The sequence below is a fragment of the Leptonotus elevatus genome, chromosome 14 (genome assembly GCF_054856555.1).
Source record: "Leptonotus elevatus isolate MCC_2025b chromosome 14, RoL_Lele_1.0, whole genome shotgun sequence".
Classification (NCBI taxonomy): Eukaryota; Metazoa; Chordata; class Actinopteri; order Syngnathiformes; family Syngnathidae; genus Leptonotus; species Leptonotus elevatus.
Genome location: NC_141252.1, coordinates 3,806,813 through 3,825,529, shown reverse-complemented (window position 1 = coordinate 3,825,529; position 18,717 = coordinate 3,806,813). Strand labels below are relative to the sequence as shown.

The following is an 18,717-nucleotide window of genomic DNA, read 5'->3' as shown; positions in this document are numbered from 1 at the left end:
GAATACATGTGGCTATTTTTAAAATACATATAGAAATACTTTAACAAATAATTAAGAATTTATGAAATAATAAAAAGCACAATATTAATAACGGAGTAAATTCAACATCATGACATATTAAGTAAAGAAAACACAAAACAGATATCAAAATGGAGATTTGGCATTCATTGTTTCTGATGCTCGGATATACATTTGTCATAAACATTATATACAGTACACACACACGTGATCATCCTCACCGTGTTACACATCTGACACCGGATAAGCATACAAAAAAATACAATAGTTTCTATTTGTCTCCATAGTATTTGATATGTTGAAAAAATAAAACGACAAACGCCGTCCTGACGATGACTCTCTTTAAAAATAATCTCAGCGTGTACGGTTAAAAAAAATTATGATGGGGGATGTGGAACTGCATGCGGAAAAAAATACATGTTACAATGTGTTAGCATTACTAAGTATTATCATGGGAAAATCACAGCCTGCGTTTCAGTCATTTACTTTGGTGCGTCGTCTTTTTTTGCGTGTGTAATTCCTCCATTCGTCACACGATTATCACTCATTTTGAGTTGCGGAGTCATTTATCGGGCTAAAAGAAGACCATGTCACTGTCCTGGAATCTTCCCTTTTAGTTCCTGGAACTACAAGCAGCCGTTTCTGCAACGTCAGATGGGAATTCATCAAATATAGTTTCAAGAAAAAGTTTGTGAACCCTTTGGAATGAAGTAACAACCGTGTGGTGGATAGCTTTAACCAACACCGCCAGTCTCATCACACTGATTGGACTCCAGTTTGTATATTGATCACATTTGATCACTGATTTTTCCAATTTAATTCCAAAGGGTTGACATACAATTCCATGAGGTGCTTCTTCCTTTTGGCTACAGTGTTGTTGTTTTTTGCAGTTGTACTTTCTAGACGGGCGGTGGCCCGTTGGTGTAGCTCAGCATGGGGTAGAAGGAGTGGGCGAAGTTGTTGGACTGGGCGCAGTAGTCCCCCTCGGACAAGGGCAGCAGGAAGGCGACGAGCACCAGCAGCAGGAGCGTCAGCTGGAGGGGCAGCGCCGCCCGCAGGACGCGGCGTGCGAAGGAGGCGCTGGAAGGCGGCGGCTGCGGCGGCGCGTCAGAAGGGCAGGAAGCGAACCCAGCGGCGCTGCGACACCTGATGAATAGCAAATGGGAAAATCAGAAAAAGAACAACTGGAAAATAAAAACAGACTTTTTTTTGGTGCTGATTTACTTTTTTTTAAAAAAAAAGTACATCATTTAAATAATTCAAAAACTGTGTTAATTGTTTTTCAAACCAATCATTAATTTTTTTTTTAAATAAAACCAAAAAGTACAGTGCATCAAATACTAAAAATGCTCTTTAAAGATATAAAATAATGCATTAATTTTACGACATTTGGAAAAAAAGTTTTTTTTAAAAAGTTTAGAAAAACTGGATGTGCTGTTCTATTAATTAAAAATAAGTTACATAAATTATGAATAAAATCTGCATTGTATATACTACTTGTCCAAAACAATCAAAATGGCCAAAATGTCAAATATATAAAATATATAAATTAAAAAAAAAACTGTTTTTGTGCATAAAATAAATATTAACAACTATTTTCTATTTTTCAAATAAAAATAAATATATGTAAGAAAAATGAAATAAAAATGACATAAATATCAAAAATATTTTTGTAAAATAACCCTATATTTAGGTAAATTAATCTACTAATGAAAAAAATTGAATAAATTAAATTATAAATATGCAATGTATTACCAATAAAAAAAACTATTAAAGATAAATTCAGATATATTACACAATAAAAAAAAACTGTTGCGCATCAAATTACTAAAAATGTCATTTTAGCTTATAAAAATAAAAATATAAAATAACGTCCATTAGCAATTCTAAAAAAATTATGTAAAATAAAAACATTTCATGATAGAAAAATCTAACTATATTATTTGATAACCCTAAACTCCTATGCTAATGTCCACTAGCACAACATTTCAAGTCCCTATTAAAGTGAAACTGGGTCTTTCATACAACTGAATGTAATTTATTCATTTCATGATTTGGTTTTTATTGCAAGGTCTCAGTGCAGCAGCAGGAGCAGAAGATGAATGAGGAAGTGAGTGAGTGAGTGAATGAATGAGATGCAAAGCAATGACAGTGAGCGCCATGCTGACTGAGACCAGGCACTGTGTGTGTGGGTGTGTGTGTGTGTGTGTGTGTGTGTGTGTGTGTGTGTGTGTGTGTGTGTGTGTGTGTGTGTGTGTGTGTGTGTGTGTGTGTGTTTTAGGAGAAGAGTTTGGGAAAGGCTTGACGACGTCATTCCGACAAAAGGAACAGGCTGAGCCAATCGAGGATGGTCTGTTTTTCCACAAAAAAAACAACCCATTCACTGCGAGCCAAAGGACGTTTATGGCCGTCAATGGCAGTGAATGAGTTCATATGCATCAAAACTCTAAAATCTTACCATCTGCCTAATATTGTCTCAGCAAAATAGTTGGTTGTGGCCATTTTAGGGGTTTTGAAGATCAAACAATCGGAAGCACTCCCTTTGAAAGTTAGAAGAAAAAAAAAAAGGATAGGATGCTAGAAAAGTCTCTGGGAGCCATGCCCAAAATTGAACAGGAAGTCGGCCATTTTGATTTGAAACAGCCAATTTGGTCAAGTTGCCTCGGAAGTGCCCACTGTCCTAGACAGCAGTTTCACATAACATAATAAGACTTTGGAGTTTTGCAAGTAACAACCACACAGAAAAAGCAGGCTTAAGAAGGCACAACAATGATGTAGAGTTGGGGTCCTGGGTCAAATGGCGAGCAGCAATGACTGAAAAGAGGGGGGGGGGGTGCAGAGTTGGTGACACAGCAACAGAAGAAGAAAAGTCACAAAGAGAGAAAGTGCAGCCTTTTGTGTTGTTCATTGCAGACATTTGATGGCTGTTTGAGAGCTAGAAAGAAAGAGGGGGAGTGGGAGGGGCAAGGGCGCCCACTAGTGGCGGGGCATTCTTGTTAGCTAGAGAGAAACACTTGGGGCGAATCCAGTGGTTGGTTATTAAGCAGCAGGAATTCCTTCAAAACCAGGAAGGGCGGGCTGCCGCTCGCCAGTCGGCCTACACAAGAGCGTCTAGACTTGCAGAAGATGATGGAATTCACGATCATGGCCACGAAATTTGGAGAAAAAAAAAAGAACAGGGATTCCCAACCACGCAGAAATAGGCTCAATTCCACTTAAGTTGTCTTATTTATTTACTATTAAATATACAAAATGTAAATGCTGAACATACAAATAACATGTGGATGCAGCAATTGCCATAAAATGGAATAATAGCTTTGGGTTCACATTTTTTTATTCTTTCTATCTATCTATTTATCTATCAGGACTGGCCCGCGAATGGCAAAAATCTGCATACCTGTAATGCATTATTTTTTTATATTTTGATTTTTTTTAATATTTATATTTTTTATATTTCTTATTTTTCATTTAAAAAAATATTGTTTTTAATTATTGACTAAGCAGGGATAAAATGCAAAATAAAAATATTAAAGAAAAAAAAATCAGCAAATAGGGAAATCCGCGGGTGCCGAACCATGAGCATGTGGCGATTCACCAAAACCAAAAGCTTGCCGAACAAAAACGGGGATCACTGCTATCAATAATATAAAAAAAAAATAGGGAAAAAAAGTTTACAAATAATAAAAAAAATATATATTAAAAAAAGAATCAGCAAAAAGGAGAACCTGTGGGTGCCAAACCACAACTATGTGGAGGTCCACTAAACATACAACAAAACAAAACCAAAAATGTTTAAAAAATGAATTACAACGAGCCTTCGCATATTGGTGGTTCAACATTTGCAAATTTTACTATTGGCAGTTTTTTTTTCTGATTGATGTCACGCTGGAAAAATCCTTTCTTGACTAACGACAATATTGCTTTGGCGCCATCTGGTGGCATTTTGCTGTCAAAGAAGTACGTTGAATTGAATGAAGACATCATACATTTATGGACTACAGGTTCACGGTCCCGCTAGTTATTTTGGTCTAATGCTTGTTTATACAGTGTGTAATTTCATTGCAAGTATTTCAGCACAGCCTAATACTGCACATCCATTACTCACTGATCCCCCCCCCCCACGTGAATTGTGGCGGTTCACTGTAATCTCCAGGGCCAATGTATTTACTTCTCGTGACAATTTTGCCAGGTGTCATACGTGATATTTGGAAACTCTGTTCCGGAATCGGTGCGGCCGCCGACTTCCATCATCTTCCGAGTGCGCTAGCAACCAACAGAACCATGTACCTGTGCTGTGGACCGCTCACAGGGCCTCCACGCTGTGACACACTACATTTGCCCCGCCGCTGTTTGCAATGAACGGGTTGGTAGAGGGGGGAAGGGGGGGATGGGAGGGAGGTATAAAAGAAAAGAAGTTTCAGTCCAGGCAAATCAAGACAGAAGCCACCGATGACATCGACGTCCCCCCCAAAGTGACGATGAGAGGCGAGCGGCCACAGAAAACAAAACAAAAAAAAAACATGTTCATTCATGTGAAAACCGCATCAACATCAGCTTCAGCATGCTTGCAAACCTTTTCGCAACGTTTGTAAACAAAAGGCACGAGGATACTTCCGGGTGGCAGAAAAGGATTGGCTACAACTGAGTCCATGACAAAAAAACAGCTTTTTTAATTTACATTCCATCGTCACCCTCTTAAAATAATTGGCGAAGTCATTTTTTTTTTGCAAAAATTATTATTTTTGCCTAAATGATCTCCTCAAGGTAATTTTTTTGTGTTTCCTGAAAAATCTGAAAAAATGATTTGGCCAATTATTTGAAGAAGGCGTGGAGGCATATAACAGGCTAGCCAATCAGAAACAACAAAATCAACAAATTTGTTTCAATTCAACGTATGCATCTGCATAACTAAGAATCTTCACAGAAATTAGGAAGAAGACATTTTTAGCCAGTGCTAAGTACTTTTTTTTATTTACATGATGACAAAGATGGCTTTTCCCACCCGGAAGTACAATCGCCATCCTGGTGAAAAGGTCCATTTATCCAACTCATGAATGCAAATCTTTTGCACTAAAAAGCAAACATTAGCGGCATTCCCGGGGATCCAAACTACAGTGAGGAAGAGTTCCGGGAAAGGTTACTGGGAAAGATTCTCTGGTAACTTGGAGGTATGGTGTCGGAAGTAAAGGGAGGAAAAATAGGAGAATCCCGGCTCTCTCGCTTGGGTAGGCTGCACCAGTACGATATCCGTGAAAAGTTTGGGAAGTGAGAGAGAGGAGAGGAGAGGAGAGATGGAGGAGCGGAAGAGGAGTTGAGGACAGATCTCGGCATGGGAAGGGGGTGAATTTTTTTACTTTTATGGGATGCGGGTAAATAGCCCCTTTCACATTGGAGGACAAAAACGAGTTTGGAATAAGGCCGTCACATAGCAAAATGCGGAAAAAGTGAATAGAAGTGAATTTTGAGGAAAAATAAATAAATCGCTTTCCCGACTCAAATCTCGATGTCCTGTTCGAGTTGTGATTGTAAAATGTCCCCGTAAACTTGGTGTGAAAGGGGCTACTGAAATTCTAGCAGCAGAGGTCCTGGTGGGGTTCAAGGGGAGGCGTATACGTTACCGATCGGCGCCGGCTCGGAGTGCTCCTCCCCGAGGCGGGACTCAGCGATCCGGATCCCGTGTCCAAATCATCCGCAGACGACCAAGATGACAGATCCTGTGGAAACGCGAGACAACACGACATGGTCAAAAGCTTGGATGAGGGAACACAAGGGCACAATATAACGTGACAATATAATATGACACCACCGCAAAATGATCAGTTTGTCTGATTGTGTACCGCTTATCCTCATGAAATTTCGAAGAAGAAAAAAACAGGAAACAAAGATGATTTAAAAACAGAAACAAAGGTAGGGAAAAAGACTGGATGCAAATGACCCCAAATATTACAAAACAATACACAAATATAAGGGAAATAATAATAATAATGAGATTCAGGGGCAGTTATCACAAGTTTTACTTCTTTCTGTCCCCCTTTTATTTCCTTTTTTAAAGAGTGAAATACATTTGAATATTTAAGTATTTGAATATTTGATTTGTTTTTGTTTTTTAAACGGAGGATTACAGATGATCAAATGTAACAAACATATACAAAAATATTAGATGGAGAAATATGGGAAAAAAAATTGCATTAGATAAAACATTGCACGAATATTACAAGTAAATATACAAAATATTACATCGTATTAGAAAATGACCAAATATTAGATAAAAATACATATATCACAAAATCTAAATAATTACAACCAAAATACCAAAACAATAGGAAATATCGAAAAAAAGGATCAAAACACAACAAATATTGCAACAAAAGTATAAAAATATTCCAAAAAGATTAGAAGAAAAATACATAAATACGGCAAATTGATTTTAGGTTTATTTGACCGTAGTGAGTTTGCTATGTATATATTCCCAAAAATGGAAGCAATGTCAAAAATGGCATGAAATGGCGAATAGGAAAGTAGTCATTTGTATTTTTACAAGTTGCAAAGGGAAAACCTCACGTGAATGTTTGTGCCTTTGTCTGGAGTATTTTGCGTACCTGCTGACTGCTGGTCATGTCCAGGATCCTGGCCAGCTCTCTCAGGTCTCGGGTGACTTCCTTCAGCAGCATCTTGAGGCGGTTGCCGATGACGTGGACCTTCTCCTTGGCCTCCAGGCAGTCGCCGCTCTGCGAGTTGACCAGCAACTGCAGCGCCACGTCCTGCAGCGACGCCACTTTCCGCTGAGAGTCCAGCAGCTCCTGACGGATTTGCTGCAATCGCAAGTCGGAGCCGAGATTAAGCCTGAGCGTGGCGGATGTCGAGGAAGGACACAGGAAGTCGGCCATTTGGACTCAGTAGCACACTTTAGATGTTTTTTTTTTTTTTTTTAATTGAGCCTACAAAGGCAGTTTACCTTAGAAGCTAATAGAAAAGCAGCTTCAGATGACCTCGCTCCCCGTGGTGACAATTTAGCGTTTTTGACTTTAAACTGTCTGCTTTTTCATTTAACTCGGCCGAAACGCAACGCTAGGTAAGAAATGCGTTACTTTTTTCATTTTATCATGGTGTTTATTAAATATTGCACACAAGTAATATGCAAATGTCTTTTTTAAACAAAAACTAATATTGAAACTAACTAAAGCTAAGCATTTTTTTTAAAAACTCTTTTACCGCCAAAAACGTCAATTGATGTTAAGGACACACCCCCTGTTTACCGGCAATAACGTTAATTGACGTCAACTAAGTTTTTTTTCTCAATGGGCAGTGCAACATCTTGTGCAGCGCTGCTTTGTGAATGGGCTGGAATAATCCCAAAACAGTCACTAAATATGGCCAGCAGATGGCAGCATTGCATCTCTTTTCAATGGGCTCCCAGGTATCAAATGACAAGAAAACATGGCAGATTTTAGGAAATAGAACGTTTTAAGGATAATGTGAACGATCAAAGCGTTTGTCACATTAAATCTAATTCACAGAGCGTCACTAAACAAAAAATATTCGTGTCAAAGTCACTGTTGTGCGGGAAAATGTATCTTTTCACAAAAAGCTTGTTTTCTCCTTTATATTTGTTTCAATTTCACTTGATGTCACTCTACCTATTATCAAATGGCGATTACTAAAGAACGGAATAAGGTATAAACATACTTTTTTTTTTGGAATCCAATCTTTCATGTTTATGTAATCATAGCACACAATATTCAGTTTGCCTTGAAAGAAGAGTGAAAATGCTCAAAATTGGCTGGCACTGCCGGGGTTGTTTTTTGGCAGTAAAAGAGCTAAATAACTAAAAATGATAAAAAACTATAGCAGAACCACCCTGAAAACGAATTAAAACTAACTAAACTAAAAAAATACTAAAAATAAAAACCTACTGAAATGAAAATTCCAAAATTAGAATAACCCTGCTCTGAAGTTGAGGAATTCCCCCGGAGGAGAAAAGCTGAGTAGATTTGCGTACCGTGAGTGCTTTATGGTGCTCTTGCAGAGTGTCGCTGTCCTGGATGGGGTCGATGGGGACCACCTCGTTACGCCTGCGGTCGATGTTTTCCAGCCACAGCAGCAGACCGTGACTCATCTCGTGAAAGTCCTGTTTTGGGATCGGCAGCGGTTTTTAAAATACTATACTTGAATATTTATATTCTGATGATTTTTACTTGACGAGACTGAACGTGTTTATGAACAAACTGAGCAATTTTCCGGCACCCACCTGACACTGCATGAGGGCTCCCTGTAGCGAGGACCTCCACTGGTCCAGTGAGGCGGCCATCTTGTCCCAGAGCTTGTTCAGGTCCTTGAGTTTGGCCTGCAGCTCTTTGGACTCGTCCGTGTCCGAGTGCACAAAGTCGGCGCTGCACAGGTTGACGGACAGCACGATGCCCTTGCGCTTGTCCCAAGCTCTCTGCAGCTCCTGGACACATGCGGAGACGTTGAAGCAAAAGGTTTGAATGGAGGCAACTGGACTGTTTTTGGTTGTTGAAGATGTTCCACCATTAAACTAAAAGCCTTCTTCAGTTCAGGTTTAGGTATGGACCGCTCCCCCCCCCCCAAGTGTATTTACGTCAACAGGAATCCAACTTGCTTGATTTTAAAAGTAACTAAACTCGATTACAAGTGGCTTTAATACTAACATTCAGTAGATATTAGCAAACCCTGCAATTGACGCCTGTTTTTGACATATAATTGAAAGTGTATTTTTTAACAGTGATACTTAAAAATAGTTTGTTTTTAATTCAAATAAATAAATACTACCTTTCTGACTAACCATAATTATTTGCATGAAAAAAGGAGGACACTTTTCTGGATTTCACTTAAAATAAATGGGCTACTTCTCTTTAAATGTATTTTTTTAAAGGCTTCACTTAACATCAATCATTTTCAAAATAAAATCAAAAAATAAAGGCAGTCGTTTTTAATTGACATATTTAACTATGAAAGTTATAATGGAAAAATTCAACATTATATATATATATATATATATATTTTTAAATATATATAATGATTTTTATTATTTTATAAACATAACAATTACATTTGGGGACCTCCTGCAGTTGCACAATGTGGTGGGACTTTATCTTAAAGCTTGATTGAATAATGTGCTGCGATCCATTTTTTTTTGTATGTTTTAGTTTTGTTAGTGAAGCGAGAAGGCAGTCCACAGCACAGTGTGCAAAAAAAAACAACAACTCCTTCCTCGATTGCTTTTTATGTAACATGGTATTACTTAGTTAAGTGACTTCGTAATGCGTTACCGACAATCCTGCACATGCATCAGGAACATTCTGTATTTTGGTGGACTCCAACTTACAATCTAAGAAGTAAAGAAACCTTTTGAATAGAAACATCTTCAACCGATTCAACCGTTACGGATGATCACGACCCGGCCGACGTTTGACACCTTGAGCTTCTTGATGCGGAACTCGATGGTCTGGATGTCGGTGCTGAGGTCCAGCCGACGCAGCTGCTCCAGCTCGCCGCCCGCCTCCCGCAGCCACGCCCAGATGTTGCTGAGATCCGAGTTGAGCTGCTGCCACTGCTGCTGGTTCTGCTTGGTGCGAATCTCCTTGCTGAGGTCCTGAGCCTGCAGGAGCTCCCAGCGTTCGATCACGCCTGCGACAAAACCCAAAGTCATCGGTAATGACGTTTCATAAGAGCGATATCAATAATAAACTGGATTTTTTTTAGGTTGATGCCGATTCTGACATTTGGCAGAAAAAATAACCGACAACCAATTAATTGGCTGATTAAAAAAATAGATAATGGATAAAATAACTTATTTTTTGGTCCTTTAATGCTTATAGGAAAAAAATATATATATGAAAGCAGCAGCAAGCAGCACATTTCAATGTTTTACAATACTTTGCCGTGATGTTTTGTCATAAAAAAAAAGCAGCTCTGGGCCTGCAGTACTCACCAGATGTTTGGGACTCGGAGCTGCTGGGATTGGCCAGTCCAGCCGCCGTGTCCTCTTCGTCTTTTAACTCGTAGCCCATCCTCTTCACCGTGTCGATGTTGCCGCGGCACTCGCCCAGCAGTCTCATCTGCAGCGCACGCAAAAAAACAGCGCCGACTACTACAGACGTTTGAAGTGATAAGTGAAAATATAATGATTTAACACAATATAAAACACAAAAGTGAAGAAAAATAGACATAACGAAATAATATACCACAAAGTATGAATAATTTATTATGTAATGTTAGATACAATTATTTGTATTATTTTTTAAGTATGGAACGTATCATTTCGTCGCTATGAGAAAAACACTTATGTCCATTTTTTTCTTTTTTTTATGTCCATTTTTCCACCATTTTTTTTCTTTTTACATTTTTGGGATGCCTGCATTCAGTTTCATCCCAAAAACATTAAAAAAATAAAATAAAATAAAATGGACATAAGTGTTTTTCTCATAGCAGCGACGATTTGTATAATAATAATTTGTTACTATACATTACTATTATTATTACAGTATGCATAATTACTTGATTATTTTTTTTAGAAAATAATTAATAAGTTTATAATACATATTTGTTACAAAATTATTATTATTATAAATCTTAATATAATAAACCAAAATCTGTAATATAAATTTGTATGCATATTTTATCTGACTGAATACATAAAATAAAAAAATTAAATGCAAATCAAAATAATATTTATTTTATATTTGTTGTTTATAATAATCAATATATAAAATAGAAAAGTAACATCATCATTATATTTTACAAACACATTGCTTCATTAAATAATGAATACAGTATAAAATGAACAAAAATATAACACAAATAGTAAATAATATAAACAACAAATGAATGCAAAATCCTTAATAGAATACCAAAGAATTTTAATCAAAGCCAACATACATATCCCATGTAGGAGGCATCCAGGTCGACGGTGGCGGACGTGCGGCTGCGGCTGCTGTCGGCGTGCGGCGGCTGAATGTGCGGCGGCGGGTCGGGCGAGGCTACCTCTCCTGCGGACAAAAATGATTCACACACGCTCATCGTCACGCCGTCACTCAGATGGCATCCGTGTGAAAAGCTCCAAGGTGAAAGGCGCCGTCCAGACAGGGACACGGCAGAGGTGATGCAAGTAGAAAATCATCAGCATCACCCGCCACTGTATGGACGGAGGCTTGTACAAAGATCACGTGACGCTAACCCGCCAACCTCTTTGCCACTAGAAGAGGGAACACAACATGCAAAGATGTTTTATAGACCTTCTCATGGTGATTGTAAACAATAGGTGCCACTGCATGAGTACTTCCGGGTGGCAGGAAAGTGACGGCTGACTTGAAGTGAAACGGATGGAGGTCGTAAACAGAGAGAAAATCGCAAACCCTCATCGGGTTCGTGGAAGATGTTTCCTCACAGCTTTGAATAAAATGTTTGCTAATGAGTACTTTAGCAAAACATAACGACTAGCCCGCTAGCTAACGTCAGCGCTATAGCACGCCATCTTGGTCAAATAACATCGAAAGGTTTGTTGACTGTGAGAAGGCTTGAGCTTTTGCCACCCGTGAGTATGCGTGACGTGACGTGACGTGATGGTGAAAAGGTCTATAGCCACACAGCTCAAAGCAAAGTGAGAAAGAAGCGGCTGGGCTCGGCTCCATTTCTGCGAGGTCACAATTTGTCATCAATTGAGGGGACCAAAAGAAATGGAATGGAGCCCCCCCCCCCTCCCCCCAAGTGTTAGAAAAGTGTTGCTATCGGTCACCTAAAGTGAACATGAACACAAATCCAAAAGTGGTGAAAGCTACTGTACAAAGCAAAAGGTGCCAGTGAGTTTGTTATTCCTGCAGGCATGCTAAGTTTGTTAGCATGTTGCCTACCAGCGGAGCACCTCAGTGTTTTCTCGGTTAGTTTAACAAAGGCCTCCGGGTTCTCTGGAATCACTACATCTGGAAGACACATTGTGAAGCACACACACATTCAGCACTGGCCATTTTACATGATTGACTACCCCGCCATTTTGTTGGGTGCGCAAGTACGACACTGTGGGGGCTTCAGCTAAGGCTATGATGCTGCCATCTTGCTTTCTGAATCCTTAACCAGTAATGCTAAATGTGTGATAAATATGTGATACTTGACTTTTGGAGGCCTCTCTCTCATCAGTATTATTTTTTATTATTATTATTATTTTTAAAGCCAGGTGTATACATGCAATACATGCACTGTACAGATAATCCACTAGAGGGCAGTATTTCATTCCCAGACAGCTTTCCAGTGGTGCTGCAAGATGGCCAAAATAAAGGAATGAGACGCGGATGTTTTGCTTATAAAATAAAAAAAAAAAGGAAGTGAGAAATAAACTGTATTCTGCTGGGTTAAAAAACATGGAACTTAAAAGCCAAAAATATCAAGTGAAATTAGGGCTGTGCAATTCATCAAAATTCACAATCCACAATTACAAAATTGGCATAATTGTAAACAAAAATAAAAAAATATTAATACAAGTTGTGTAATGTAGCAATTTTAATTTAAAAAAAAAAAAAAAACTAATTTAATAAAAATCTTGTTTGGTCCAAAAGAAACTTGCATAATTACAGCGTTTCGACAAAATGTCTTAATATTCTTAATATGTAACATAACATTTTCTTGTTTTGCGCCCAAAAACAAATGATCGTCCGAATTTTGATTTCATGTATTACCAAATTAATCATGATTTTTATTTTCTGTGAAATAGTAATAAAAGACACATCATTAGCAATTTAGTACTGTTATCGCACTTGTCTTTCCATCTTGATACAATTCCAAGTGAACTAATGTCACTTTTTGGCTTTCAAACAACATCTCTGATGATAAACTAAATTAAGAATTTTCAATTATTGTTTTGCTCAGATAGGCAATACATTTGAGGAGACCTACTATGAAATCTATGATTACGCAGTGACATCATCACAAGCTGGCAAAGTAATTTAGCAACAAGTTTACAGGCCTACAAAGAACATCAACTGGAATCTAGCTGGCAACGTCGCCATCTGCTGACCTGACAAGGCGGAGGCGGGCCGCTGCAAGAAGTCCCCCTCCTCGCTCTGCTGCTCCCTGAGGGCCCGACTGGCGCTCTCCAGGCCGCGGCTCAGGTCGTAGTCGTGGTCCCACTCCAGCGGGATGGAGTCCACGCTGGCCGGCGTGTCCCGGCCCGAGCGCTCCGTCCGCAGCTGCGCCGCCAGCGAGGCCGCCGAGCGTCCCGACGAGGGCAGCGGCGACAGGAAGCCGTCGCCCAGACGCTCGCTCCACGGAGGCAGGCCCGACAGGTCGCCCGAAAGGTCGGCGGGCTCGTCCAGTTCCAGCTCGCGGTCCGAGAGGGACACTTCGCCGTCATCCTCGGCCAGCTGAAGGAGAATGAATCAGATCAATGGACCGGGAACGACTGCACGTTCAGCAGGAAAAATCTGCGAACAATTGGCTCAACTCAACTTTATTTATAAAGCAGTTTAAAACAACCACCGCTGCATACAAAATGCTGCACATGGAATAAAAATCAGTCATGCAGTAAAAAAAAATAAGTAAATAAATAAATAAATTAATTAATTAATTAATATCATAAGTATGTAAGTAAATAAGTAAAAACATTAATAAACTTCATAACTAATTAATAACACACAGTTTCTTGGCATCAAGATGCAAGCAGACCATGTCAAAGCAAGACTTTCACTGCTCTCCCAAAAAAAAACGATTTATAAAAAAATCTATAAAAAAAAATAAAAATAAAAAAAGACAGGATGAAATGTGAGCTGGCCTCATTTTTGTTATTTTCCTGTTAAAAAACATATTTTTTTTATTATTTCAGAATTTGTAAACGTCCCTTTCTGAGACATTTAAGAATTTTATTTTATTTTTTATTCTGGGGAGATTTCCAGATTGTCACAAAATAATTATGGAGGGAAAAAAGAATAAATGGTCTTTGCTTCCATTTTATTTTCATTCAGTAAAAAAAGTATAACAAAATGTAAAAATAGAAATAAATAAATTTTATTTTATTCATTTATTTGTTTTTTGTACACTTTTCACAAATTCTATCCTCAAAAAGTATTTCAGATGTTTGTTTTTTTCCACATTCCTGGAAATTTTGCAAACATTCACAAAAAATTATGAAAACAGTGATCTAAAATAATAGGATGAATCTGTTTTATTCAAGTATATTTATCACACATTTAATGTTATTTTTCAAAATTTCAAACGCCCCCTTAAATGTTTTTATTTTCTATAGTTCAGGTATTTTTATCCATCTATCCATCCACCCCTCTATTCATCCATCTACTATATTTATCCATGTATAGACAAATGTTGAATAGGGCTTACAGGCAGGCGGATGAGCTTCTTGTAGTATCGCTCGACCCGTCCGAAGACCTCCTGGCAGTAGCGCTGCAGCTCCTCCAGCTCCTCCTCGATGACGGCGGCGTCCAGCGGCTCGCTCTTCTCGATCAGAGCCTCGCCCTGGTGGAAGATGCCCTCGATCTTGGCCGTGGTCAGCGAGATCTCCTGCTGGAACGACTGCGCGATACACAATATTGTTCTAAGATTTGTATGTAAAGTATTTCGTATGGTACTGAGCGAAAATCGGATTTGTCACAACATCCTGATTTTTCAATCAGAGGGAACATCGTGCTAAGCAGCATTTTGGTAATCCTCCGCAGCCACTCCAGGTTTTTCTCACCCTGAGCTGTTTGACCTTGGCCTGGATGTCGCACTCGGAGAAGTGCTCGATGTTGGTGAGCTGCAGGTCCATCTCGGTCAGCCACACCAGGATGCCGTCCCTCGCCGTCTCAAACTCCTCCCTCTGACTGATGAAGTGCTACACAATCAGGAAGAAGGAACCTTATCAAAATTCAAACTATCAACACAAGGAAGGAAAAATCTGTAAGCGCCTTAAAAGAGCGACGACTGCTTTGCTAACTCAGGGCCTGGACGCAAATCCAGATATTCACTTCTCGTACCCTGCGCCTAGATGGCGATCAGGTCACATTTCATGAGCGATTGATGTGGAATTAATTTCAAAGGGTTGGCCTACTTTTTCTTGTGAGTTGTACATACCTTGAGCCGGCGGAGGATGGCCGCCACCCTCTTCTGCAGGTTGTCCCAACGCTGGTTGGCGCTGTGGGCCATCTCCTTGAGGCCACTGCAAGCGTCCGTGCGGTTTTCTCTGGCCAGGCGACGGTACTGCTTGTTCAGCAGTTCCAGCTGCGTCAAGCTTTCGTGGATCTGTCGCTGGAAGGTCTACGGACACGCGGCAGGACAAAGCTCAAACGACTTCTTGCGTATCCTGAGGTTTAGTTTTCTCTCGTAAAAATTAGGATTGAATCTTGTAATATTTTCACATTGTTTTTAAATGAGGACTTTTATCACAAAATTGCTACTGTAATTCATCTTGTGTAAAACTGTCTTTCTTAATGTAAAAATAAAGTTTTATTCTTGTAATAGTTCAAGTTTATTGTCCTAAAATAAGACTTTTTCCTCATATAACGACCACACTGACCTTGTAAAATTATAGCGTTACTTTTATAAAAAAACAAAAAACATTATATCACATTATTCTTGCTATTGTTTTTTTATTTGATCTCATATTTGAACTTTATCCTCAAAAATGTTTCTTTATCAGAAAGTATGATTTTATCTTTGTAAAATAATGTTCATCCTCATAATATTATGACTTCATTTTCATCATACATTTCAAATTTAATAATCCGGAAACCATGCCCTTTTCCATGTAAAATTACCCTTTTGTCCCCTGTAAAAATGCATTTTTCTTTGTCCTATTTTTAAAAAGTTTTTCATTTCTCTTTTCTTTAACAACTTTTCACTCAATAGATTTTTTTTCCAGAAAACGTTTACTTTATTATTGTAAATTTTCCTGAAATTAGGAAGTTTCCTTAAAAAAATATTTTATGCTAAAATTTCAACTTTATTCTCCTGAAACTTGAACTCCCTCGTATGATTCCAACTTTCTCGTAAAACTGCTTTTTTTTCTTTTCTTGTAAACTTATGACTTTTCTTCATAAAATAACATCTTTCTGCTTGTGAAATTATGATTTGCTCTCATAAAACTCCAACTCTATATTCTTAAAACTACTTTTTTCATAAAATCACAACATTAGTTTATTTTCTTTACACTTCGAAATAACAATATAATAAATTGTGCACCTCAAATTTCTTGAGTTCCTCCTTGGCTTCGGTATACAAAACACCAGAGGAGTTGGGCAGCGCGGCCGTCTTCTCGGAAGCGGCCAGCCACTCCTCAAAGCGAGTAAAGTCCTCCAAGAATTTCTGCCACAAACGCCACGTTTCCTCAATCCTGCATGCCGACATGCCAGTTTGGTTAAATAACAGAGGGGGCGGGGCATTCCAGTCTCATGACAACGGCAACATGCATGCTTTGCAACTCAAAGATGAGGCCCTACTTGAGTCTCCTTTCCATGGAGGAGGCGCAGATGCTCCTCCATCGGCGGTCCAGACTGCGCGTGGCCTGCTGGATGGAGTCGCACTCGGCGTCGGTGGCGCAGGCGTCGCAGTCGTGCAGCAGAACCTCGCACAGGTTCAGAACCGACGCCACGCCGGTGCTGTGCTTTTCGATGTCGCTCTGAAGTTCCTAAAAAAAAACACACACACACACACACATTGTGTCATGTTCACTCCGCACTTAACTCATCCACTCCCAGGCATTTTCAGTGAAGCAACACGCTTCGCTCCCGGCTGTTTTACTGGATTTTGACTGATTTTGCAAGGCCCACAGATTATTGTGTTCTATTGCTATAAAAACCTACCAAAAGAAAGAAGTGTCTTCTTTCATCAGGAAAAAAAATACATTTCTATCTGTTTCCGTTTTGCAGCAATTCATTTTAGTTTCATCATTATTCACAGATCTATTTAGAATTCTGAGTAATTGACATTTTTTTCAACATGTCCCTGGTTTATTTCCTATGCTCTGCTGCCACCTGCTGGCCGTTTGTGTAATAACTACCATTTCTTCAAACGTTCTTTGCAATTGAGAGGCTACATCAAAGCCTTCTGCATGCTGTAGCATAAACAAACATTTAAAAAACATACAAATACGTCTTTGGGACATTTTAAATATATAGATAGAACATATTTATACGTCTTTGGGAGCAAATTAGTTCATACTAATTTTGAGTTGTTTACATTTATACATTTGCACCTTTAAAAAAAAAATTCAAATAATTGTATTTGTCTTAATCTTTTTTTAACATTTAAACATTTTCTTGTTTTGCACCAAAAAATAAATCATCGTCCTGATCGTGATTTCAATTATTACCAAAATAATCGCGATTAACATTTTCTTCATAATCGAGCAGCCCTACTTGCCAGCATTACGTCCCAATGTTTTAAAAATGTCTTCCCCCACTCAAATGGAGCGTCACCTGCTGCATGTCGAGCTTCCGCTGAATGTCTTGGAAGTCGCAAGAGTCGTAGGAGATGGGCTGGGACAGCTCGGTCTCGATGTGGGCCAGCCAGGTACGCAGGCTGCTCATGTTCTTGTCCAGCTGCTGCACGGCCACCAGGGTTTCCCTCAGCTTCTTCACCCTGCCGACAGCAAAGTTAACACAGCCACACAGTACATTTAGAATCAGCCAGAGAAACAACTTTGGGAGGAGGAGCTTCAAGATAGAATGCAGAGAAACACGAGACCTGAATCTCAAGAAATGGTCAGGATAGACCAACGCTACAGAAGGAAGAAACGGAATTAAAGTCTTGAATTAGATAACTCTTTTGGAAACCAGAACAAGGTGTTTTTTCTTTCCATTCAAATCAGAAATTGGATTTACGTGGAGATGAAACGGTCTTGTTCGTCTCCTTACCTGGCTCCGATGAGGTCCAGGAGGTGCTGCCAGCGGTCGTTGACTTTGGTGAGCTTGTGCTGGATTTCGGCAGCCTTGCTCGGGTGGCTGGCCTGGGCCAGGCGCTCGCCCAGCTGGCGGAGGTGCAGCTTGTTCTCCTCGGCCACGGAGATCTCCTCCTGGTAGTCCTGACGATAACACACCGCCGACGTCAAAAGCCAAAATTGTGTATTTTTAGACAAAGAAGAAACCCCCTTGAAAGTTTATTATTGCATAGACAGAATGCGCCTAACTTACTCAAAACGATTTTTATTTTTGAGCACTTTGAAATCAACCATAGCTGCATACAAAGTGCTGTACATAAAGTAAGAATCAGACAAATAAAAACAAAAACATTTAAAATGGAATCCAGTAGCATCAAATACAAAGAAAACAGCTGGGGCCCCGAAATTGAACCCTGCGGAACACCATATCACAATGGAACTAACTTTGAAGAAAATTCCCTTTCTTTCAAACTGGCTAAATTAATCTCCACTTTGCATCTCTAGATTTTTCAAAGGCTTCAAATGGAAAATGACGCCGCTCCCCCGAATACCCCCCCCGTGGGCTTCTTACCTTCCGCAGCCGCTCGATCATCTCCTCGATGCTGACGTCCCCGTTTTGCGACACCTTGCTCTCCATGCCGGTGAGCCACTCGCACAGCTCCTTGTACTTGTCGCTAAACAGGCTCCACTGGTTCAGCTTGTCGGCCACCTGCTGCCCGCGCAGGGATAGCTGCCGATATCCAAAGACATCGGCAGAGTCAAGCAACGTGCAAGAGCAGAAGGCACAAGTGGTGAAAGGCGGTTTTGTGTTTCCTGTCTCT

The 18,717-nt window shown here is 39.5% G+C and overlaps 1 protein-coding gene across 6 annotated transcripts in view; it reads right to left on the bottom strand.

Moving 5' to 3' along the window:
• Positions 1-144: 144 nt before the first annotated feature.
• Positions 145-18,717, bottom strand: part of syne1b (spectrin repeat containing, nuclear envelope 1b) — a 104,233-nt gene continuing 85,660 nt past the window's right edge. For all 6 annotated transcript variants that reach the window (XM_086095349.1, XM_086095348.1, XM_086095352.1 and 3 more), the window contains 19 exons: positions 18,468-18,626; positions 17,874-18,040; positions 17,436-17,598; positions 16,458-16,645; positions 16,201-16,351; positions 15,094-15,276; positions 14,717-14,854; positions 14,362-14,553; positions 13,046-13,391; positions 11,889-11,957; positions 10,918-11,027; positions 9,971-10,097; positions 9,455-9,666; positions 8,267-8,467; positions 8,018-8,146; positions 6,618-6,830; positions 5,637-5,732; positions 4,306-4,364; positions 145-1,164 (listed from right to left, as the gene is read on the bottom strand). In XM_086095349.1, the coding sequence (XP_085951475.1) occupies positions 918-1,164; positions 4,306-4,364; positions 5,637-5,732; positions 6,618-6,830; positions 8,018-8,146; positions 8,267-8,467; positions 9,455-9,666; positions 9,971-10,097; positions 10,918-11,027; positions 11,889-11,957; positions 13,046-13,391; positions 14,362-14,553; positions 14,717-14,854; positions 15,094-15,276; positions 16,201-16,351; positions 16,458-16,645; positions 17,436-17,598; positions 17,874-18,040; positions 18,468-18,626 (3,150 nt within the window). In that variant the 3' untranslated portion in view covers positions 145-917. The remainder of the gene's footprint in view (positions 1,165-4,305; positions 4,365-5,636; positions 5,733-6,617; positions 6,831-8,017; positions 8,147-8,266; positions 8,468-9,454; positions 9,667-9,970; positions 10,098-10,917; positions 11,028-11,888; positions 11,958-13,045; positions 13,392-14,361; positions 14,554-14,716; positions 14,855-15,093; positions 15,277-16,200; positions 16,352-16,457; positions 16,646-17,435; positions 17,599-17,873; positions 18,041-18,467; positions 18,627-18,717) is intronic.